Here is a 25,235-nt window from a genome sequence, read left to right on the forward strand (position 1 = left end):
GTTTCAAACTGTAAAAAATCAAACTGTGCTTACATACACATTGGAAATAGACTAATTCATTTGTACATTTTATGGATTCTTTTTGATTTTCTTTTAGAAGCTGCTCTGTCAAATGCTGGACTTCACACATTCCATGCAGCATTCTGCTGGGCACAACTGACTGCGTGCTTTGTACTCAACAACGAAGCAATTCTGGACCTATAAAGCTTAACCGGGACTGAAACATTAACAATTGTGACTCTGTAATGTTCAACGTTAGTGGACTGTAAAGAAACTGCAATTATTGTGAAGAGACTCTGTATGTTTGTAAACAAAAAGAATATACAGCATAACAACTATCAGGTGTGAAAACAATGTGAAAGAATATTGAAATTAACAATTTGCAATCAGGCATGTCAAATGAATTGTTGATATTAAAAACGATAGTTCCCAGGCAGCTCTAGACGTTTTTTTCTGTATTTCTATTACTAGTATTAATTCATAAAATGTATGACACAATTAAAAAGCACACTCTGTTTAGAGACCATTGTGTTGTCTCATTGTGTGATGATGACTTTGAGTAATACATTGTACATTAAACAATATCTACTAAGTTGTTTTTAAGTATACGATTTCTTGTTTATTATATAAATGGATGTTAATTTTTGCTTAAATATAAATGTGCATAATGCAGTGCCAGTAGCACACTTTGCAATATTTTTATTACAAAAGAGTGTGTTGTACACTTGAACTTTTACCTATAATTAATTATCCTTGCCTAAAAATTCATTTGACACACCTGAGACCATGTTGTGTATTACCATTATTATTTTGCACATTAAACTGACACTTTGAAAAAATTGTAAATAAGCGAAAAGCAAAAGTTTAGTCTTGTCAACTGTCTCTGATTAATTTTTTGAAGACCATATAAGAAGCGAACGTGTAGGATACGGTGTTCATTTTATTTGATGACTGCTTGTTATTATTTCTTCATAGAAGGCGTACTGGATGAGTGGAGTATTTTTTTTGGTTCTACATCTTTGATAAAGTCAACTCATTGACATTTAGTGCCATGACTGAGCGTGTTTTTTAACTAACAAACGGGTGGTATGAACTTACCGAATATATGCAAACTCATAACAGTGTGTCTAATACTACATGTGTTGAGTGCACAGAAACAAGGGCGAGAAGATAAGGGTATAAATGAACATACTGAATGTGTTATTTTGTTTATGAGCTTGAACATACAAAAACTTGACTTTAATCAATTGGGATGTACATGCAGTTTAATAATCGGGTTGTTATTTTATAATCATATTCATGTGGAAACTGCCTCATTCACATGCAATACGCAGCTGCTGTCTATATGTTTAATGCCACATTCCATAATGACTGAATATCTTAACTTTCAAAACATGAAAATGATTTAAATGAAATGAAAATAAACGAAATAATGTAATTAAATTCAGGTGAAAAATATTTGATTATATTTTATTTAAATATGGTTTGGTAAATTATTTACTGGTAAAACAATTATTGTTGATAACAGTAAATTCGTGATAATAAGTATGTTGTTGTTTATTTTTTGTCTCACACATAAAGTGACAGGTACACTCATATATTTAGCGTTAAGCTTATGCTGTGGGTCTTCATCATAAACCTAAATTTTTGCTACTAGTATTTTCTCCTTAGCACCAACCTAGTAATGTTCAATCTGTGTATGCCATAAGTCATAGTTTTTACCAACTGTTAATTCCTGAGGATTCAGAAAAATACAATAAGTTTACCACATTTCATGACATAAGCTCTAACAGTGCGGAAGATATGCAAAGAGTATTGTGTCCAAAGCCAAAGGTGATATTTCTGCTCTGTGTAGTTTTGCGCAGTGAATGAGGTCTATGCACTTCTTTCAAGATAGACGCAAACACTCCCGCAAGCATTGTTGTATTTATATGTTTATTAACATTAATTAAGTACAAAAAGTTTTTCATTTACATATGCAGGGGATACATTTACGTTGTCGATGATTTAGACATGGGGCCAAAATAATGAAGTACGGCACCTTTTTTTTATGCTCAAGTTAAATAAAATTGTTTTAGAAATAATCTCGCCCTAAAACATAAATGGCATCCCTGCATATGGAAAACATCGATAAAACACAGTTTCGCGAGATTTTTTTTTTTTTTTAATTCTAACATTGTTTTGAAAAATGGAAACAAAAAATGAAATACATGTTTAAGAGTTTGAAAACAGTACAAGGGGTTACTATACAAAAAGCATAGCTTCATAAACTTGTTTAAGATTTAAACAAATTATATTTTATTACTTTGCTAAATTACATATTGTTTTGTAAAGAAATTGAATGTTTTGTTGCATGATAAAAAATCACAAATATAATTAAGGATATGAATTGGAATACCTTGCAATCAAGAAGACAACAAGCTAGACTCATTTTGTTCTATAAAACAGTATATAATCATAATCATGTTGATGTCAATCCCCTTCACTATCTCACTCCATACATTAGACACTCACGCCATCACCATCACATGGCATACCAAATACAATGTACCACCAAGTACAGCTGATTACCACAAATTTTCGTTCTTTCCAAGAACAGTTGTACAATGGAACACACTTCCATCTTATGTAGTCAGCGCTGATACGATCCCTGGATTTAAATCAGTGCTGTCTACATCAGTGTTCCTTCCTTAGATCACATGATTCTGCTTTTATCCTGTTTTTAACCCGACTAATATTCTCACCACATGCACAGTTGTATATGTATATATTTAAGTCTTAAGGGCTTAAGGTGTTAGGTTTTGCACCTTTTTTACCACTGTTGATAGGATTTTCCTGAGTGGATTGAGTAACTCGGGAAACCTATCAATCTATTTCTTTTTAACCCCCCACGCATGGCCATAATGTATCAGTATTGAACATAGCCATTATTATAAAAGAAGAAGAAGATAATGTGCAGACATATATTACCCGTGTTATCTTTAACAAACATCAAATAAGCTTTTGCCCGTAAATTAGGTAGCACCTATTATCATATTAGTCGATATTTATTGACGTGTGACAGTCAAATAGCAGATCATTCGAGATCCTTCGGCTTTTATTGTATAAGATTGTCATTTGCGACAAAGAAAAACTAATTCGAAATCGTGGAGGATTTACACATTACAAATGCAATTCATAATGGCAATAAGTAAGTTTTCAATCCTTATTGTCTTTCTGAATTGTATTAAAAACAACGGTAGTGGATCCAGTGTTTCTGGAATGTATTCAGGTAAATTTTGCATAATTTCGCGACCTGTCCAATTGTTGCAATAATTCAATTCTACGCTTTATAGCTCAATGGGCTGCTTATAATTACAGTTATCAGCGAGAAATGTGTGTTAAAACATCGTCGTGTTTTTATAGGGTGCATGCTAAGGATAACATCCGTAGGTTGCCATTCAGGTAAATTTAACATGTTTATGAAGTTTATTCATTATTTTCCTCAATTTGTCTCGAACGACGTCAGTTTAGTGAAGCGCACGGATTCACTGCGCTGAACTGCACCCATTTTTATGAAGGGGTGCATATGGACTCCCTGAGCCACCATAGCAAAAATTATCAAAGGCTCTGGGAGTCCGTTTATATGGACGACTGGTCCAATTGAGTTCCTGCATCATGTAAATTGTAATGTCTTGAAAGCATCATCTACGAAGTTTAAATGCTATCTTGTGATGCAAGGAACCTCGGTGCCCAGTGAGAGAATCTTCTGCACAGCAGGAGATCTCGCCAGTGCTCATAGGACTTGCCTGGACCCGGACAATGTTGAAATGATAATTTTTGTGAAAACAAACATCAAACTGTATGAACAGTGAAAAGCATATGTTAACAAACAAACTATTAAGTGAATAATTGTTAAGGTTTCATTTTATTTTGACATTGCTACAATGTTAAACGAGAACTTTGTTATGTTAATAAATATTCTATGTTATTTAGTCAAATTATACTTCTAATACCATTGAGTTCTTTAATTTAGACAGAAACTTCTAATTTTCTCTTATATGAGGGATCCGGATCCGAAAAACAGTAAGAAACCATATTTGGATTCGGATTCGAATCCGAACATTTTTTTTGGATTCGTTGCAGCCCTACAGTCAGTACTATTAATATTTTACCATACAGGAAACGCCAGGGACAGTTATTATTTTGTATAGATTTATTTGTTTACGAAATATATTTCGATATATTCCTATTTCGTTCCATGAACAAAGTTCCTACCCTCGACTTAACCACGAAGGCGAAAGTATACATCAAGGTGGCACAAAGTTGTGTATTTATTGATACACGGCAATTATTCAAACAATATTTTGATTTTTACAGAATAAGGTAAATTATGCACTATTAAAATAAGAAATATATTGCAGTGCGTTCCGAAAAGTGACATCGTGCATTGATTATTGAGTAGTTTAACAATGATCAGTGTTTTCTGTACATGGGTCGCGCTCTGGGAAAACGGGGCTTAATGCACTTGCATAAATTGTCGTCCCAGATTGTGCCTTCCACAGTGGCTTATCACTGACGACAGTTTCCCCTTGCAATGTAATTTTCTCTTGAAAGATTTCTTTTCTAAGCGGTATCCAGTTTAAGCGGACATTTTAGTATCTTATTAGCCTGTGCGGTCTGCACCGGCTAATCTGAAATGACTGTTTCCACACATGCTTTAGCCCCGTATTCCCGCTTCTAGGAAAATAATACATATATATAAGTTATCCAAGCTCGATTTTATCAAAAGAATTGGGCTTTATAATTAACCATTAAGTCCCTTTTAGAGCGATAATTAGTTATGTTTAAACTAAATAGCATGTTACAATTGACCGTCAAACGCCATTTTTGTTTCAGGGGTTCGAGCATCATGTCCGCCAAGAGCACAACATGTGGTCGTATATTTTCTTCTTCATCCATCTCAACGGGACGAAGATCAATGACTACACGGCTCTAGAGATGTTCGTCTACAAACTAGTAAGTTTAGAGGTCGCCGTGGTGAGCAACGACTACACGGGTCTACAGATGTACGTCTACAAACTAGTAAGTTTATAGGTCGCCGTGGTGAGCAACGACTACACTTTCTAGAGATGTTCGTCTACAAACTAGTAAGTTAAGAGGTCGCCGTGGTTATCAACGACTACACGGGTCTAGAGATGTACGTTTACAAACTAGTAAGTTTAGAGGTCGCCGTGGTGAGCAACGACTACACTTTCTAGAGATGTTCGTCTACAAACTAGTAAGTTTAGAGGTCGCCGTGGTTATCAACGACTACACAGGTCTAGAGATGTACGTCTACAAACTAGTAAGTTTAGAGGTCGCCGTGGTGAGCAACGACTACACTTTCTAGAGATGTTCGTCTACAAACTAGTAAGTTTAGAGGACGCCGTGGTGATCAACGAGTACACTCTCTAGAGATGTACGTCTACAAACTAGTAAGTTAACAGGTCGCCGTGGTTATCAACGACTACACGGGTCTACAGATGTTCGTCTTCAAACTAGTAAGTTGAGAGGCCGCCGTGGTGAGCAACGACTACACTCTCTAGAGATGTTCGTCTACAAACTAGTAAGTTTAGAGGTCGCCATGGTGATCAACGACTACACGGCTCTAGAGATGTTCGTCTACAAACTAGTAAGTTTAGCGGTCGCCGTGGTGATCAACGACTACACGGCTCTAGAGATGTTCGTCTACAAACTGGTAAGTTTAGAGGTCGCCGTGATGATCAACGACTACATGGCTCTATAGATGTTCGTCAACAAACTAGTAAGTTTAGAGGTCGCCGTGGTGATCAACGACTACACGGCTCTAGAGATGTTTGTCTACAAACTAGTAAGTTTAGCGGTCGCCGTGGTGATTAACGACTACACGGCTCTAGAGATGTTCGTCTACAAACTATCAAGTTTAGGGGTCGCCGTGGTAATCAACGACTACACGGCTCTGGAGATGTTCGTCTACAAACAAGTAAGTTTAGAGGTCGCCGTGGTGATAAATGACTACACGGCTCTAGAGATGTTCGTCTACAAACTAGTAAGTTTAGCGGTCGTCGTGGTGATCAACGACTACACGGCTCTAGAGATGTTCGTCTACAAACTAGCAAGTTTAGGGGTCGCCGTGGTGATCAACTACTACAAGCTCTGGAGATGTTCGTCTTCAAACTAATAAGTTTAGAGGTCGCCGTGTCGATAAATGACTACACGGCTCTAGAGATGTTCGTTTACAAACTAGTAAGTTTAGAGGTCGCCGTGGTGATCAACTACTACACGGCTCTAGAGATGTTCGTTTGCAAACTAGTAAGTTTATGGGTCGCCGTTGCTGATCAACGACTACACGGCTCTAGATATGTTCGTTTACAAACTAGTAAGTTTAGAGGTCGCCGTGGTAATCAACGACTACACTGCTCTAGAGATGTTCGTCTACAAACTAGTAAGTTTATGGGTCGCCGTGGTGATCAACGACTACACGGCTCTAGTGATGTTCGTCTACAAACTAGTAAGTTTATGGGTCGCCGTGGTAATCAACGACTACACGGCTCTAGAGATGTTCGTTTACAAACTATGTAAGTTTAGAGGTCGCCGTGGTGATCAACGACTACACGGCTCTTGTGATGTTCGTCTACAAACTAGTAAGTTTATGGGTCGCCCTGGTAATCAACAACTACACGGCTCTAGAGATGTTCGTTTACAAACTAGTGAGTCTAAAGATCACCGTGGTGATCAACGACTTTACGTCTCTAGAGATTTTCCTTTACAAACTAGCAAGTTTAGGGGTCGTCGTAGAGTAGTGGATATGTATCGACCACCTAACGACCAGGAGGTTACTGTTGGAGCGATCGTTCGATCTCCCACAAAGACACTAAGAACTGGTTTTACCCAGGTAACGGACTCTAGGGCGTTCAATTAACTTAAGGCTTTATATGCAATCGGCCTAAATGAATGTTCAAATTTTAAACCAAACCGATAAGTTCTAACAGTTAAAAAAGGATTAACAAATACACTTCCATTTCGTATGCAAATGGAGAACGCATTTCTTGCCTTTACATATATAGAAGTAGAACTATGACTAATTTTGATGGAGAGTGCCCTGTCGTTGGTGGCCGTAATGTCTTCTTTAATAGTCTGATTCCCCATCCTTTTTTACCGCTACTGAAGGAACACTTTTACTTCCTTCTTCAAACTGGACCGCACTCTATCAGTCGCCCGTCTCCTTTAGTAGTATGCCTAGCCTGCATTACAGCTAATGCAAGAGAACTTTTACTCTTTCCCACTGAACCGCGCCCTGTCGATAGCGGGGGAACTTTCAAATCTTCCCGCTTGACCGCGCCTTGTCACTAGCGGTTATAGTATCTCATTTAAATGGCTTTAATCGTATATCTTCCTTGCTTGAACAGCTACTGAAGAAAAATGTTGACTCCGTTTAACTGGACCACGTCCTGTCACAAGCGGCCATATCATCTCCTTTAATCGTCTCTCTTCCTCGCGTTTATAGCTACAGTAGGAAAACTTTGACTTCTTCCCGCTGGGCCGCGTACTGTCGCGTTGAGGTCATATCATCTCCTTTAATCGTCTATTTTCCGCGCATCTACAGCTACAGAATGAGATCTTTGTTTTCTTGCAGCTGGACCACACCCTGCCACTAGGTGTCATATTGTCTCCTTTAATCTTGTGTCACTTGACTTTACAGCTACAGAAGGATAACAAGGACTTATCTTCACTGAACTGCGTTCTATCGTTTGCGGTCACATTTTCTCCTGTATTTGTCTGCCCCTCTTGCCTTTATAGCTACGTAATGAGACTTTGGACTACGTTCCGCTGGGCCGCGCCCTTTTACTGGCTGTAATATTGGCTTTGTAAATAGTTTATCAACTGCCTTTACATCTACATAATGAAAACGTTTACGTTTTCCAACTAGACCACGCAATTTCGTTGGCAGCCATTTTGTCTCCTTTAATAGTTTTTATATCGTGCCTGTGAAGCTATAGATGGAGGACTTTGACTTCATCCCGCTTGACCGCGCCCTAGTCTTCACCCCCTAACTTTACAGCTACTTAAGGAGAACAAGGACTTTTTCCCGCTTAGCCGCGTTCTTTCACTAGCAGTCATTATCTCTTCTAATCCTTTCATCCCCAACTTAAGCAGCTACATATGGAGAACTTTGACTTCTTCCCGCTGGGCCGCGTCTTGAAACAGGCGGTCATATTATCTCCGCTCATTGTCGTATTCCCCTACCGTCACAGCTACAGATGGGGAGATTTGACTCCTTTTCACCGGAGCACGTATTGTCACAAGCGGTCATATACTTTGCTTTACCGGTAATCATCTTTCCCACATTCCTTTAATACTGCAGGAGGAAAACTTTGACTTTTTCCCGCTGGACCGCGCCCAATCACTAGCGCCCATATTGCCTCCTTTAGTAGTCAGTATCTCATGCCTTTACAGCTACGGCAGGAAAACTTTTACTCCTTCCGGCTTCACCGCGCACTGTCACTAGTGGTACATTTACTCATTCCATCGTCCGATCCCCTTGCTTTACAGTTACTGAAGGAGAACTATGACTTCTTCCCGCTGGACCGCGCCCTGTCGCTGGCGGCCATGGGTCAGGACTCAACAGAGGCCAAGATAGACGACCTCCTGTTCCAGGTCACCTCCATCGTGGACAAGCAGAAGCGAGAGGCAAGCGTCCAATAACTTTATAGACATTTGCAAGCGTTCAGTCACTTTGTAGGCAATTGCAAGCGTTCATTAACTTTAGAGACAGTAGCTTTATACATAGGTTTTAATCTCCTCAGAATGGACACGTCCCACTCTCAGTTAGCCTCATCTGGAAACAATGATGCGTTTTGCCAAATAATTCATTCAACGACTTTCTTTATAAATAAAAATACACCTCCGTGCAAAAAAATAAAAATAAATTCGCAAGCCATTGACATACAGAAATATCTTGTAATTCAGACAATCGTGACGGACTGTATCATATACTTTTACTTATGTTCATGGATATAGATATATGATTAATGTTCTTTGGATTGTTTCTCACTAAACGCAACATAAAAGTATAGAATATACAACTTTGTCATTTCAATCTTAGGAGTTGGAAAAGAAACGATATGAAGAGCGTATGAGGCAGAAGGCATGGGAGGAGAAATACCGCCTCGGGTCCTTCCGCAAAAAGGCCAAAGTGCCTCCACGTTCGGCGTCAGAGGATAATCTGTCGATACGGGGAGGCGACGATGACGACCAGCCAGGTCAGGCCACACTCCAGCTGGCGATAGAAAGCCCACCGCAGCTTCTGTCACCAAGCTACTCCCGCCGACAGAGTCTTACAGGCGTAACAATGAGGCGTCCCTCTATCGTCGCGAGCGGTCCGGGTGGGCGCCCATTACGCGACCGACGCCGACGAAGCGTCAGCCCCATGGACCCGCGCGACGCTCTCTTTCGGCGGCGGTCGCCGTCTCGCTACGAGGACGACCATGAACCGCTTATAGGCGGCGGTTACGGCTACGACGAACGAGTTCAGAGCCCGACCGTGTTCGGCGTTGACAACGACTTACTGGATATCGCGCCGGTTTCCATGAGTCGACGTCAGTCGTTCGACCGCATGCGCAGTCCACGGATGAGTCTCGCAACCAGTCCGAGGGAGCACACGTCGTTCTTCGCCGAGTCGGACCCGATGCCGTACTTACGTCACCTCTCGCATCAGTACTCGCAGGAGCGGCGGCTGTCGCAGACGTTCCCGGAAGGTCGACCTCTGACCTTGCCGCCGGACCGCCTACCGGATGTAGACAGGGAGCGCGACGCCGACAGCGTGACGTCTGACGACATTATCCCGGAGACGAGATTTTAAAACATAATTTACTGTCTAGCAAAATGATGTGGGATTTTATTTTGAAGAAGAAATCTGCATGCTAACAAATCTTCCAATGGACCAATTTGCAACTTACTTTTCATGTCGATAGCGATGCATTTTCCATTAAGATAACAATACGTTTTAGCTACACAAAGAGCATATTAGAGTGCTAAATTGCACGTGCTTTGAGATAAAGGGGCAATCGTGACGTTATTAATCATTTACTAAATGTGCAGGCATTATGAAAATGCAATTGCATACCGGTAATGTGTGAATTTAAACAAAATAAGATCAGGAGACGATACGATCAATCAGAACATTCGTATTGCAACAGTGTCAACCCCGCAAACGCCAAGCTCTTCAAGTTTATTTTTCCTAAGTGATTATGATGCATAAATGCTTATTTTTATGAAATTTTAATTTGCCAAACTTCCTTGTAATAAAAAGTGTTTATAATCCTTTTTCAAGTAACTAAGCAAAACATTGAGGAACGTTATGAATATGCTGCTATCCGAGATTTGAAAAAAAGAGAGTAAATTATTGCGTGTATTAAACGTCTAGAGTAGTAGAACTGTTCGTGCTTTATGTGTCCTTGATTTCGATTAACAAGAGCATGGATATACATTTTAAATTCTTAATATAATTGCGCCTGAATTTTGCAACAACATTTCTTATCCGACAGTTGGTATATTTTACCTATGGCGTTCCCATATTTTATTCCTCTTGATATTTCATATGCTATTCATGCGTTATTAAGCAACTTTAAAAAAATCATAGACGCTACTTTCTTCCAAATAAAATGTCTTTTATTTGCACGATTATATACGGGTATGTAAGAATATCAAAAGTGACAAGTTTGATACAATTTTTCGGAAATTTCTCGAAAAATAAAGTGTAGTATTTTTTCTCGAAAAGATTTTCCTTGTTACAATATTATATAAAAGTATGTTAACATAAAAAAATGACGTGTATGCTATTATCATGAAATAATTTAAACAATGTCAACGTGTCTGTGACTATCTTTTAAAATACGAACTTGACTATCTTGCTGCAATCAAATTAGTTTAAATGCGATTTCTACGTTATCATTCAGTACGATCGATGTTCTGCCTCATTTAATTTGTATCTATAGTAACAGAACACATGTCGCCTCATACTTTCCGATATCTACAAATTAAAACTAATACACTCAGAAGTTTCTTGGATCAATAAAACTCTTAATTAATTTAGTTAACTCTTAGTTATTTGTATAACTCTTATAGGAATATTTTCTTTTTAAACAAGTCATGCGTGTGTGTGTATTCTTCAATTTTCGATCATATTTTAGAGTGAAAATGTTGTTGTTGTTATTCTGCACGTACAGTTAAAATAAGTCACGTGCAGGCGTACATTCGATGACTTTCTAGCGTTTGTTACTTCTTTTTTTTTACTTTATAAATAAACGTATTAATATCCCCGTTGATTTATTTTGCCCTTTACTCGTCAATCCTTCGATTTATATTATTGATATCAACATAGCAATCCAAAAAGTATCAATAGATAGATAGATAGAAAGATTGATGGATGGATGGATGGATGGATGGATGGATGGATGGATGAATGGATCGATGGATGGATGGATCGATGGATCGATGGATGAATGGATGGATGGATATTTTATTTGTATTTCTAGGAAAAACATCATATATATATACATTTATATATATAAATGCACATAATTCAACTTTAGATACATAAAGTAACTATTGCATAACTGATTGCATATGTAATAAATACAAGATCGTTAATTTGACAACCTCTTTGTATACGTCTCAGCCATTTCTAATTAAAAAAATCTATACATTTGATTCATGCCAATTAAGGCAATGTCCGTGTTTTGTAAACTTCATAACCAACTTCGACTCATTCGTTAAAGTGTTAACTAAATGTGCTCGATTGTACATTTAAAAACACTTCTATGTTTCTTACCACGTACAGTAGAGCTTTTTTTGTTTGTCTTAAAGGGGCCTTTTCACAGATTTTGGCATGTATTGAAGTTTGTCATTAAATGCTTAATATTGATAAATGTAAATATGAGATCTAAAAAGCTCTAGTAAAGATACAAGATTACAATTTAAAAAAATATAAAAAAAAGTAACCCTCAACTGGGCTGGAACCACTGACCGCTGGAATCCTGGAGTAAAAATAAACCGCTTAGGCCATCCGTGCTCATACCATGATGCATGTATTTTCTACCTTATATAAGCAATCCTCGTTGTTTCACAAAAAAAATAACGACAACAACAGAACTCTCCAAATTATTCTGGTTTCGCGTTGCAACGCTTTATAATATTCTGGTTTTTAAATCGTCAAAAGATGCATATAGTGGATATTTTAGAACATGGTAAATGTTCAGTATATCTGTGTCCTCACAAATATCATAACTAAAACGAAAATTTGCGAATATGACACAACTTTTTTTTTAATTTTGTCAATTTACCAAATCGTGAACAGGCCCATTAATTTTTTTTTTAATAAATGCAAAAGCTATTGGTCTCGTATTCTCTGTCAAATACGCATTTGCTATTTCTGTTAAAACGGATATCGATACTTAAAGCCTTTGGCGAGAGATTTCAGTATTCAGGCCAACTATTATCTATACATCATTCATTCCAAATATGCAATGATTAAATCACAATATCTGCCGCGACCGTTTAGATCTATTGAATATAGATTCAATAGATATATCTATTGAAAACAGCAGTCGGTAAGTAATTAAATGCCAATTTACCGACCAAATAAAGGTCGAATTATATGCTGCCATTCTATTATTTGGAATAAACCATATAGTTTAAGCATCCACAACTGAATGTTTTGTCAATAAACACAGGAAGTGAAAATATTGTGCTAACATAAAAATATCAATAGGCCATTTTTAATTATACAAGAAGTATAATTTATTAACAACTGTTTGTTAGTTGTTTCACAACGTGAAATTTAAGCGTTCGAGATAGGATGAACTTTTATCAACATGTTAATGTACGTACGCACTGTAATAGCATAAATTGTACACACTTTTTTTCCAATTAGTACAGTATTTTTTCATTTAGTTTTAATAGTTGATGATGTGTACTCGAGTCCACAAGGTCGTGTATTGTAACAATATGATAATCACAAGTAAATCCCCTCTATCATATTGCAAAAGATCGACTGCCTTGCGCTTAGGCTAATTATCGGTGAAATCAGAGGAAAAGCCGCCGTAACCCGTACTAACACAGCGTCTGATATAACTACAAAAGAGCAAAAGTTCGCGCGTCAGATCACTCCAGACGCCTGACGGATGAACATAAATGTATTTGTTGATACACGCACGTCAGAGATAGCATGTCATTTCCCGACCTATCATAAGTATTAGGTTAGATTTGGTAGAATAGAAACCACTTGAGATATCGCGTTGTGACCGGTAGCGTTGGACTACGGAAGTTATACTCAAGTATTGGATGAATTATTAATGTAGTTTTACGCTGTGCTGTGAATAGTTGCTAATATTTTAACCATCGGAACTGATCGGGTTCTGTGTTCGAAATCCTGGGATACTAGTTCGTGTTCGTGTTTCAAATTAACGGATTATTCACTGTACTGAACGTTTGAATATTAAAAGGGCATAAATGTACTCGCCCGTGTCAGGTTTAGACGACAGTAAAAACTGGACGGACGCAGATCTAAGTCGCGAAAAAGCTCGGACTTTGGTGGGTTCGATTGTGTATCTAGTGCTTATTATGATCATCGGCGTAATTGGTAATATTCTGGTGTTAATAATATTTTATTTTCGATTTACATCTTCGACGCATAGATGTTTTATTCTCACGCTCGCCATTTATGACCTTCTGGCCTGCGCTGTTGGAGCCCCTTGGATTATATCGGAGTCATTCTTTGCCTTTCACTACCATGACGCAATCTCGTGCAAAATATTCCGGTTTGTCCTCTATTACACGTGCGTCGCATCGAGTCTTACCCTGGTTTTGATTGCTATAGAAAGATGCCGCAAAATCTGCACGCCATTTAAAACCCAGTTTACGGTCCCGATGGCGAAGCGGGCTATATACGTGGTGGTTTTCGGCATATCGTCTATATCGTCTAGTCCGGCGCTTGTGCTGTATGGAAACAAAACTATTTCAACTGGTTACAAAAACGCCACAGGAACAAAGTGTTTTATCACCGACCATTTCAGCGAGACCGAATGGCCGAAATACTTCAACGTATACCTTCTAGTCTTAGCTTTCCTTTCCACGGCGATTATGGCGGTGAGCTATATACGAATCGCCAGAACAGTGTCGAAGATGGGCAAAGACCGTATCACCAAGCGCATTAAAAAGAAGGAAACCGAACAGTGTAACAGTAGGACGGACCATTCCCTCGAGAAAAGCGATGACGATATTATTGAAAGCGATTCTCAGTTCCCGCCCCAAAATGGCGCACAACTGCAGCCGTCCCGTGCATCACGTGCTATGGAATTAAGAGGACAACTCATTGTTCAAAACAGCATTGACTCAAACACGAGCGACGGAAGCAAGAAATCGAAATCTCGGCTTCGGGAGAAATCGTCCAAATGGGCGAGCAAGGTGATGAAGCGTTTATCGTCTTCGACGTCATCAGGACGTCAGACGTTACGCATAACGAAGATGTTGACGTTCGTTACCATCGCGTTCGTGATCAGTTATCTCCCGCACCTGACCCTTATGTTGTGGAGCATGTTTGTAAGCAAGGAGGACGAGGACACCTTGCCCAAGGACAATTTGTATCAGATTGTGTTCTATTCATTCCTTCTTAACAATCTCGTGAACCCTTTCATCTACGCGACCATGGACGAGAAATTTAAGACAGAGTTAAAAAAGATATTAAAATGCGAGTGCTAATTACTATATGAGTCGCGTTTTGACTAAACAGGACATAATGCATGTGCGTAAAGTGTCGTCCCAGATTAGCCTGTGTAGTCCGCACAGGCTAATCAGGGACGACACTTTTCGCTTTTATGACATTTTTCGTTCAAATGAAGTCTCTTCTTAGAAAAAATCCAATTTAGTCGGAAAGTGTCGTCCCTGATTAGGCTGTGCGGACTGCACAGTCTAATCTGGGACGACACTTTACGCACATGCATTAAACCCAGTTTTCTCAGAACGCGACTCATATTTCAATACAGTAATACACGTACTTATTTAACAAGTGTTGTGGTGCGCATTTGCTTTCATAGACCTGACCACAGTTTCAAATGTTTAAGTCATCGCATTTTCTCAAACTATAAATTTTATTAAAAAACGAATAAGTACAGCACTGCATCGCGCGAAATATTATAATTATTAATTTCATATTAATCATAATACATGTATAACAATATAACATGTATACACATATATTTAATACATTTTGCTTACAGTGTTATTGCCAGTTCAAACGGTCACCCTTGATAATTAATTGATTAAAATACATTTTGCTTACAGGTTATTGTCAGTTGAAAAGGTTACCCATACTAAGCGTGTGAAACGCGTTACAATAAAAAAGATTAGATTGCGGCTCAACCTATTTTAAGTTTTATATACACATTCATATATTATTTTCATCTGATTCTGATATTTCTCTCAGATATCGCTCAGAGATATGTTTTAGATTCTATATATAAACTTTCAGCAATCTAAGTGGAGACATTTTTTATTATTTGGTTATAACTAGAATTTCATTTATATTTCAAATGCGTTGTATTCATTTGTATGCGTTTTTTTAGTAGTTTTAAGTTTTTTATGTATTGCTAGTTAAAAAGTTTGTTTTGTTGTTTATGTTTTTAATGTGTAGACGCTTATTTACTTTTTTTAAATGTTCTTTATAAAAAACATCCGTGAACGAGTCACTTAAAACATAATACCCACGCAGTAACGAAACAGTTAGATTCATGATAAGATAAATGTTTGATGTCCTTAAGACATTGTATTTTGTATCTTTTGTCAATGTCAATAGAACGGCGTGTTGTCCATAGATGATATACTTAGATTAAGTCTTAAATAACAAAAGGAAGATTTATGTTCTCTTTCTTAAGTACACGATATGCGGATGATCAAATTCGAAAGCACTAGGTTTAATATGTGGGTATATGTAAACGTGTATTATTCAAGAGGGCAAGATTCTTAATTCAAATAATTTATTGCGGCGAATGGGGGAATCTGAGCGAACTGATAAACAAACGCGGTACTTTACAACAAACAGACCTTTTTGGTAGATTTATTTACTTGGAATCGCAGATATCAGGCGGTTAAAAGAAACAAATCTATTTCCAATGAAACACAAACGATCTCTGTAATTGGGGTGCATTACGCCATTAAAACATTTACCAGTTATATCTTGTGTTGGAAACGAAAGAGCGGAATAAAACAGAAATAACGAAAAACACGTACTGTATTTTAACATTTTTCCCTTTGCCTATTTTAATTACATGTTATCGCACGCATGTATGCACACTCGTGAGTAAGGTATTGTATATCCGTCCATACGGATTTATTTAGTTTAGTGTAAACCTATTTATTTTAGCTCGATTGCATAGAAAGTAATTCCTACTTATTTGAAATGCTCTCGAGTCCGTTTCCTGAGCCTAGAACCAGTACTTGGTGTCTATATGGGAGATCGAAAGAACGCTCCCACAGCGGGGATCGAACCCGTGACCTCCCGGTCGCTAGGCGGACACCATATCCATTACACCACGGCGACCTTATATACGTACCTATTGAACAAGTGTTGTGGTGCGCATTTTCTTTCATAGACCTGCCCATAGTTTCAAATTTTTCAGCCATCACATTTTCTCAAACTACAAATTATATTCAAAAACGAATAAGTACAGCACTGCATCGCGCGAAATATTATTATTATTATTGTCATATTAATTATAATACATGTATAAGTTTATTTCGTAAAATTGAACAGTTTGATATTTCCTTAAAAAAAGAATTTCATGGAAATCAATGCTGATTATGTAAATCGATACATGCCAATATTATTTTTTCGATGGCGGCCTCCCCGTTCGTTGCATGTTAGTTCACGCCGTTCATATGCAGCAAAAGTTTATGAATATTATTTTTGCTTATAAATAAAGTAAATATTTTAAAAACGACGACAATATCAACATAATGTGCGTATAAATACAAGTCACGAGTTCCAAAGCGATAATAGATACCTGCATGTTTTTGTTTTTGATTGTAATCACTCCTACTGAACTACGTTACAATGAGAGGTGCGTCTGTACGACAACGCGATACGGCGTCATAACTACAAAGGTTAAGGCGTCTTTCCACAGTTTGTTGACGATACGGAGCGTTGTTAAAATAAATGATAATAACGGTAATTTTGAATAGTTGTATTTGTAAGCCAATGTTAATTTAAACACGGATATTGTGTTCCTCTTTCACAGCTTGCCATGTAATTTATTCCTATGTAATCGAAAAAATGGAAGTTTTACAGACCTGTATAGACAACTCATAAAATTATTAGAATATAATTCAAAGTCTGACATTTAACCGAAGAAAATGCAAACAAACGTTAGCAAGAAAGAATATTGAATCAATCTTATCAAGATCTGTCTCAAAATTAACTGCATGTAAGTGTAACGAGATAAATTTTGATGAATTAAAATGTTACGGCGTCTTACAGAGAGTGTTACAGTGCATTTACTACAAAATGTTTAAGGTTACGGTATAGTATCGACGGGTACTAAATGTTTCGGTAAATAGCAAGTTCGATAAATTATATTAATATAGTAAATGTTGTGGAGGGTTCGGTAAAATGGATCTTTATAGAGATATACTTACAATGAGGTGTTAATGCCACCTATTATTGTCTTACATCAGGGCATATATTTGCAAACTGGTGATTAATTTTTAATTGATTAATTAATGCAATGCCTACAGTAAAGGGGGCATGAATGAGCTACCACTGAACTTTTTTAAAATAATTATTTTAGGTACCAAACCAAAAAATGTAGATTGAATTTAAAATGTAACTTTATTGAAAGTAAATTTACGATTTAAATAAATCAATGCTAACATTTTTAAAGATTTGGTGCATTTATTAAAAAAATATACTAATAAATGTTGATTTAAAGACTGAATTAATAGAAGATCTTTTATTAAGATTAATGCTTTAAACAAATGTTTAAAGTCTTGTAAAATATTGTAGTACTGAATTATTAAAAAAAAACATAAACAAATATTAATGAATTTGCGATTCTAAGATTAATTCAGTCTTTAATTAAATATATTTACTATTATTTTGTCCAAAAATAAATGTACCAAATCTTTAAAAATTGTATTACTGATTGATTAACAAAATCGCCATAAAGAAATACAAATAAATATTACCCAAATGAAGTCTTGCTTTTAAATGACCTTAATATGTTATTGAATTTCCCACTTTCGATGTGCGAACTATTTTCTTTATTCCTGTTAAATTCTTTACAGTAATTGAGGTAATTAAAAATGCTACTCTCGTGGAACAAAATCTCCATGGTTGTAAATTTGACTTCCTGCAGGCGCTGTAACGCTGTAAAGAAGACACCGTAACATGTCTTAGTCATAAGAGAAGATAACGTAACATGAACACGGAGTTGACATGCTACAACTTTTTTTGCAAAATCGGATAGAAATCACCAATAATGGTATACACATTGGCATCACATGTTTGTAAATGAGTGACCTTGATACAAATCATTGCAAATAATCATCGTGACAGAAACTGAAAGCCAGCAACAACGAATTTTTTGGATTTTTTATGTTTTGAGCTTGAACTTCTTTCTTTTATCATGATTTCACGCTAAATAAATGTCTCGATAGTTTAGGTAGCGAGTAAAGAAACATTAATAAATGAAAATAAATGCCATATCCCGTTTCACGTGTAAGTTTAAACAAAGAATTAACCTGTATAAATGCGTGTGTATGTCTATAACTGTCAAGACGCTGTAACCGTTGTAGTTATGACGCCGTATCGCGTTGTCGTACAGACGCACCTCTCATTGTAACGTAGTTCAGCGGGAGTTGTAATATGACCAAGCGTTAATATATTTAAACATTTAAACGTAATTGACCAGTCGCCAAATTATCGATCGCTCCGCCCACATAGTCACGTGGTCTAGTGATTAGAAAACTCCGACAAGCAGATCGCAATTATAGCGCATTACGTGAGTGAAATACTATACTTGTAACGATGTATCATGCTCTTTTTAAAGAGCACTAAACTAAACTGCTTTGTACAACTTTCATACAATCATTAATGCTTTAGAGAGAAATGGCGTAATCAAAATGAATGAGTTAACTATCAGAAACGTTTCTTATACATATTATAGGAAGTTGATGAAAAATCAGTGGTAAAAATGAGCATTTATTTCATATTGATTTTGAACTTGTATTAAAACCGTCTGGCAGTGAATCCGGTTGCTATTCATATATAATTTTGAAAATATTTTTATTAAATGCAAATGACACATCGATATCATGATGGCTTTTTTGTTTATTAAAAATGTTTAGATCTTTGTTTATTGTGTTATTTTTAAAAAGACACCGATTTTTTTAATTTAGATATAAATGAAATTTTGATTGTAACCATAATATAATACAGGCCTAATTTCGTGGTTTCATTAACAGATCTAATATGCATTTTATTTCATTTATGTTTAATGGGAACCTGCTACATTTCACTATCGAAAAAATGAAATTTTGGTATTACGGTGCTGTTCACGAACATTCAAATTGAATACATTTAGCATATTATGCATTTGTTTATTTATAGCAAGGTGGCCCTTATATGTTAATTGCAATTTTCACATTTCTCTCCGTATCAATATATGTTGTATTAAAAATGTTGTTGTTGTTGTTGTATTATAAGCCTTACATTTTACACTTGAAGTCGCTTTAAGCTAGCTAAGCCTCGTTGAAATCACCTTTTTTGTTGTTTTAACTTTAGTTTAAACAATATTTAAGTTAACAATTTATAAATATTTCCATTGTTTATGATCCATAGAAAATAAATATATAATTGGAAATCATTTAAGTAATTAAATATTTCTTTTCTTGTGTACAGTACCTAACAATGCCTTAATGTTCATTCATTCTGAAATCCAGGCAACATACTGTCATTTATTAATCATCGACTATTACGCTGAGATTAACAGTGCCCCAGATAAGCTGCGTATCTGCGTCTTTCACCCTATTAAAATGTCTAAAAACGCAAAGAAAGTCAATAACATGCGTATTGAAAACGCAACCATTTTGATTTGTACGCAAATTCGTCAAATTCGATGCGTACGACACAACAGCTTCAATCGAAAATGCTTTGCTCATTTTCGGTACTTTCTCTTTGAAATTATTATCGTCACGCGTCTTTATTAAGCCAGCGCCTGGATGACGGAGCATGAAAACAGTCAAGCTTTATTCAAACTCTCTGCGTTCTAGATTTCATAGTTAAATAAAGCGTCTGATCAAATTATTTTCCTCGACATACATGCGTTTTCAATCTGACTTTATCCGTCGCTCATTGTGCATGTATTTATAAAGCGCCTGTACTTTCAGTTTCTATAACGATGCGAAATAAAAATATCTAAGAGAGGTCGAAAGACGTCCGCTATTGTTGCGCAAAAATATCAGTCGATCGCAAACTGTTTCGAACCAAGAAAGCAAAAGCAAAATGATCATTCGTGGTATCGATTTTTTTTGTTTTAAGTTTATATTAAGGACAGTTTCAATGATTAAAGATGTTATGAAACATCAGTTTATTAAAGTTAATTATGATAGTTTAAAGTTTTATTGAATCAATACAAGTGAGCATCTTCAACAGAAGTAAAACATCAATGATATAAAGGTATGCATTTTTATTAATCATTACACCCTATTTCAAGACGGAAATCACCCTATTTTTCAAAATCAATGGGTGAAAACCCTATTTCTCAAATAATTATCTGGGGAACTGGATTAATAAGCACGTTTGGCAATTATTATGTTGCCCAAATTGCTTAATAATATTGTGCATCAAACGGTATAACACGTTTTATAGAACACACAACTGGTGTGGTTACACTATTTATTGTGTTTGTTTTCTCATTACTCGTTCATATGTTCAAGAAATAAAGATAAAATAATAACCTTTTATAAAGTATGTATAGCACCTACAATTTTGAATAATGATCGAACAGTAATGATCATGCATTTGATATAAAATCTGTGTAAACCCTTAAAAATTACGTCCATTCCATATGTACGATACGCTTTGTTTGTCGGACAAAATGGCGGCCAGATAAGCGTTGCTGAGGGGTGTGCGAAAACTCGCGATCTGATTGGCTGATCGACAAAATGTGGACGGAGTTGGCGACTGGTCAATTATTTGATTTTGAATAAACCTTGGCGACAAAAATTTAGGAGTACATGTTGTTAAAATAAATTAGTTTTCGAAGTAACACTATTGCTTGGACTAGTTTCGTGCCATAACGGGGTTAGTTTAAACCTATGTATTAAAGTTTGTTATTATTTATAAGCAAACGAACACGATATATATAAAGAGATTTTTTGTTCAACGAACGAAACATATAATTATGAGTTGTATATAACAGAAATAACAAAACTAGCATGTACACAAAATGTTAAAAGTCAGTCATATTTGTCTACGTATCTTTATACATGTTTTTCATATGTTTATAACAAATTGTCATTAAAATTAATCTTATTTACTCAACATATACTTATTTTGAACTAAGAATGCTTTGAAGTATCAACAATCAGGGATAGCAAGCTCATAATTTTTTAGAACTACATACAGTTATTATCAAATGATATTATCTTATGTAATTACGACGGGATCTGTAATTTCATCGGGCAATAAAAACTATTCCCTCTGTAAATTGAGTGCCTATTCGAATACTCGTTCTAATTTTATAAGATTTATATTCATTTTTATCCCACTTTTACAGCGAAATCGGTTGATTAAAGCCCCGTTGATTAAATTTCATCTATAATCAACGGCAAGGCTATAATCAATGGCACGAAATGACGTCATCAACTGCCGAACCGGGACTACTTTTTCCCACGCACCTCGTCACCTGTATTTGCCAAGTGCATCAATAATAAAAACAATCTCAAATGTTAGTCAATCTTAATGACCTTAAAACAAAGGAAAGTAGCAAAAAAACGAGTTTTTTGTCATTTATTGTCATTAAAACCTAGTATTAGGTAAATTTAACACTATGCAAATAGGTTCTGTTGTTGTTGCTCCCCTTTGAAGAAGTCAGTTCGAGTTGCTCCCCTTTGACCGTAGAAAACAATCGTCTGGACCAAGAAATCCTGTGTTCATTTACAAGATGTACTCGGATATGCGTCCATCTGATTTTTCTTTAAAGCATCTTTTCTACCTGGCAATACGCACAAATGACACTGCATCCCGGTGATTCTTGCGTCAACAATTGGGTGTCAACAAGTTAGGTCAGATGCTGAAGGCCATGGCAAAAGACGCCGGCTTTCTCAAGCACAAGAGAATAACGAACCACTCAGTTCGCAAATTCCTGGTCCAAAAACTTCGAAATGCAAACATTCCACCCACTGAAACCATGGCCATAACAGGGCACAAAAATGTCCAGTCCATAACCAATTATTCCAACATATCTGTTGAACAGCAGCAAAAGTGTTCATTCTTGCTCAGTCCAGTAAATGTAACAATCCAACAGATTCCTCTTGTTCACCTTCACGCACTGAAACTATGGCCGAAATGCAGCCTAGACAACCGATGTCTACCGTCGAACAAGTTGATCTTGATGTTCGCCCCACCCAGTCACTTCACTTGCAAATGTCTTTCTCTAGTTCGAACAACTTTGCCTCACAATTCTTTGGTGCCACTTTCAACATTCAAAATGTTAATGTATATAATTAGCTTAAATCCAAGTAATCTTTGTTATTTTGTCACGAAATAACCACATATTATAACAAAGAAGGAAATATTGTGCACCTCGTGATCGACTCGATAGTTTGATATCGAAAGTGAATTGTGTGTGGTGTTAGGCTACGTTGTAAAAAAATGTAGTTCCTTGTATATAACAACTTAATGCCATATTGATATCATAAAACTTAAAGATTTTAAATTCAATATGATTAAAAGTGTAATAAATAACGCTCGACACTTTGTTACAGAACGATATTCTGATTAAAAAAAATGATTATTTGATCAGCGGTTATTTTTGGAACGCGGAGTAATACACTGACCTTGGTTACACTACAGTCATTATCAAAGTACGACAAACACTCATGAAAACTTATTTTGTTTAAATAAAAATAGTTTACTGAATAAAAAGTGGGATAAATAGAATAATAGGTTAGTGTTGATTATAGATCAGGTTTATCATGCTCGGCACGAAAACGAAAAAGCACTCGCCAAGGCTCGTGCTTTTTGTTTTCTAAGCCTCGCATGATAAACCTGATCTATAATCAACACTAACCTATTATTCTCTATTTATATATTTAACTTATCTGCTTTTAGTATTTGCGCATGCGGTGTCGTCATAGGCAATGAGAAACTCGATGAATAAATAAGTCGTGTTCTGAGAAAACTGGGCATAATGCATGTGCGTAAAGTGTCGTCCTAGTTTAGCCTGTGCAGTCCGCACAGGCTTATCAGGGACGACACTTTCCGCCTTAATTGGATTTTGGCTAAGAAGAGACATAATTTAAACGAACAATGTCATAAAAGCGTAAAGTGTCGTCCCTGATTAGCCTGTGCGGACTGTGTGCACATGCATTATGCCCAGTTTTCTTAGAACACGACCCATGTATTCAAAACAAATAACTAACATAACTAAAGGTTGTTCTGGTTAACGGCGATTAACCATGTATCATTTACATTAGTGGGGATTTTCACATGTTCTTTGCCAGGGAACAGTACTTAAGAAACTTTGGACGATCTTGAGAGAAAGATTACTATGTCAACATTATGAAGTAAAAACTGATCAGAATAAAAATATGCACGTGTAAGTTCATCAAAAACTGATATGGACATATACAGCATACATTTTAGTCTGACAAACAATCTATTTACGCACTTGTTAATGCATTATAATGTATGACGGTCCTGGTACCATGGCTAATTTCTCATACACGGTTAAAACTTCAATTTCTCACTAAAAGCTAATATATATAATGCTCACTCACTGCTAAATCAGACAACCCATTGAGAGCTAAAAATTAAAATTCTCACCCGCAACTAACGCATACACGCTTAAACTTACTTCAATTAGATCACGTTTTACCTAGTCTTAGCTTAGCGCCAATTAGAAAACGCGTAACTAAGGCTCAACTTTAACATACGCTAATAAGAACACATTTCACTAAGTCTAAGCTTAAACATACGCCAATTAGAACACATTTCACTAAGTCTAAGCTTAAACATACGCAAATTAGAACACATTTCACTAAGTCTAAGCTTAAACATACGCTAATAAGAACACATTTCACTAAGTCTAAGCTTAAATATACGCCAATTAGAACACATTTCACTAAGTCTAAGCTTAAACATACGCTAATAAGAACACATTTCACTAAGTCTAAGCTTAAACATACGCTAATAAGAACACATTTCACTAAGTCTAAGCTTTAACATACGCCAATTAGAACACATTTCACTAAGTCTAAGCTTAAACGTACGCCAATTAGAACACATTTCACTAAGTCTAAGCTTAAATATACGCCAATTAGAACACGTTTTACCTAGTCTTAGCTTTAGCATAAACCACCTAGAAAACATGTTGTAAAGTCTTAGCTTAAACATACACCAATCAGAAAATGGTCACTAAATCCCTGCTTATACATGGAAATGTAAAAAAAAAAGTTTAATCTGAACTTAAACATACATCAATAGGAAAACTGTTTACCGGTATCTTATACCAGAGGGGGTAATCATGTGATAGTCAAGATGGCGACGTCCATACCGAGACGGTTATTTTTCGCCGTTTTATACCCTTTATTACTTCTGTTTCTTTTTTAAATGACGCTCACTTTCCAGCCATATCAGTAAAAAGGTCATTAGCGTTTATTTCGTATTTAAATGCGTTTTATATCTCGACTTTACTCCCCGCAAATTTTCTTAGTGGAGCCCTAATTAGGTCATCCCGCTAAGAAATTTTGCACCTAGTAAAGTCGAGATATACTATGAGTCAAATAAGAGTTCTGTTTTTGACCGGCTTTCAAGTCTGTAATATAAGAGAGAAGAATGTTACCATGCATAGAAAACCCGTGCAATGACTTGATACAAATTTCAGATAGAAATAAAATTAAAAAGTAATCATGCGGTGACCTTCTGTAAAATAATTAATAAAATGAAATCTGATAAT

The 25,235-nt window shown here is 36.3% G+C and overlaps 2 protein-coding genes across 2 annotated transcripts in view; both read left to right on the plus strand.

Moving 5' to 3' along the window:
- The window catches only part of LOC127831400 (inositol 1,4,5-trisphosphate receptor type 3-like), a 103,014-nt gene extending 93,152 nt beyond the window's left edge, over window positions 1-9,862 (plus strand). Inside the window, exons 65-67 of the mRNA XM_052356386.1 lie at window positions 4,879-4,998; window positions 8,554-8,691; window positions 9,107-9,862. Of these exons, the coding sequence (XP_052212346.1) occupies window positions 4,879-4,998; window positions 8,554-8,691; window positions 9,107-9,862 (1,014 nt within the window). The remainder of the gene's footprint in view (window positions 1-4,878; window positions 4,999-8,553; window positions 8,692-9,106) is intronic.
- Window positions 9,863-13,929: 4,067 nt separating this feature from the next.
- Window positions 13,930-14,760, plus strand: LOC127831401 (muscarinic acetylcholine receptor M3-like). The gene has a single exon (XM_052356387.1). It carries the CDS (start codon window positions 13,930-13,932, stop codon window positions 14,758-14,760), a length of 831 nt encoding a protein of 276 aa, XP_052212347.1.
- The last annotated feature ends 10,475 nt before the right edge of the window (window positions 14,761-25,235 follow it).

This window comes from Dreissena polymorpha, chromosome 5 (genome assembly GCF_020536995.1).
Source record: "Dreissena polymorpha isolate Duluth1 chromosome 5, UMN_Dpol_1.0, whole genome shotgun sequence".
Classification (NCBI taxonomy): domain Eukaryota; kingdom Metazoa; phylum Mollusca; class Bivalvia; order Myida; family Dreissenidae; genus Dreissena; species Dreissena polymorpha.

Bases quoted from the DNA above. Each gene is read 5' to 3' on its own strand.
- LOC127831401 (XM_052356387.1), top strand. From the start codon at position 13,930: ATGGCGAAGCGGGCTATATACGTGGTGGTTTTCGGCATATCGTCTATA.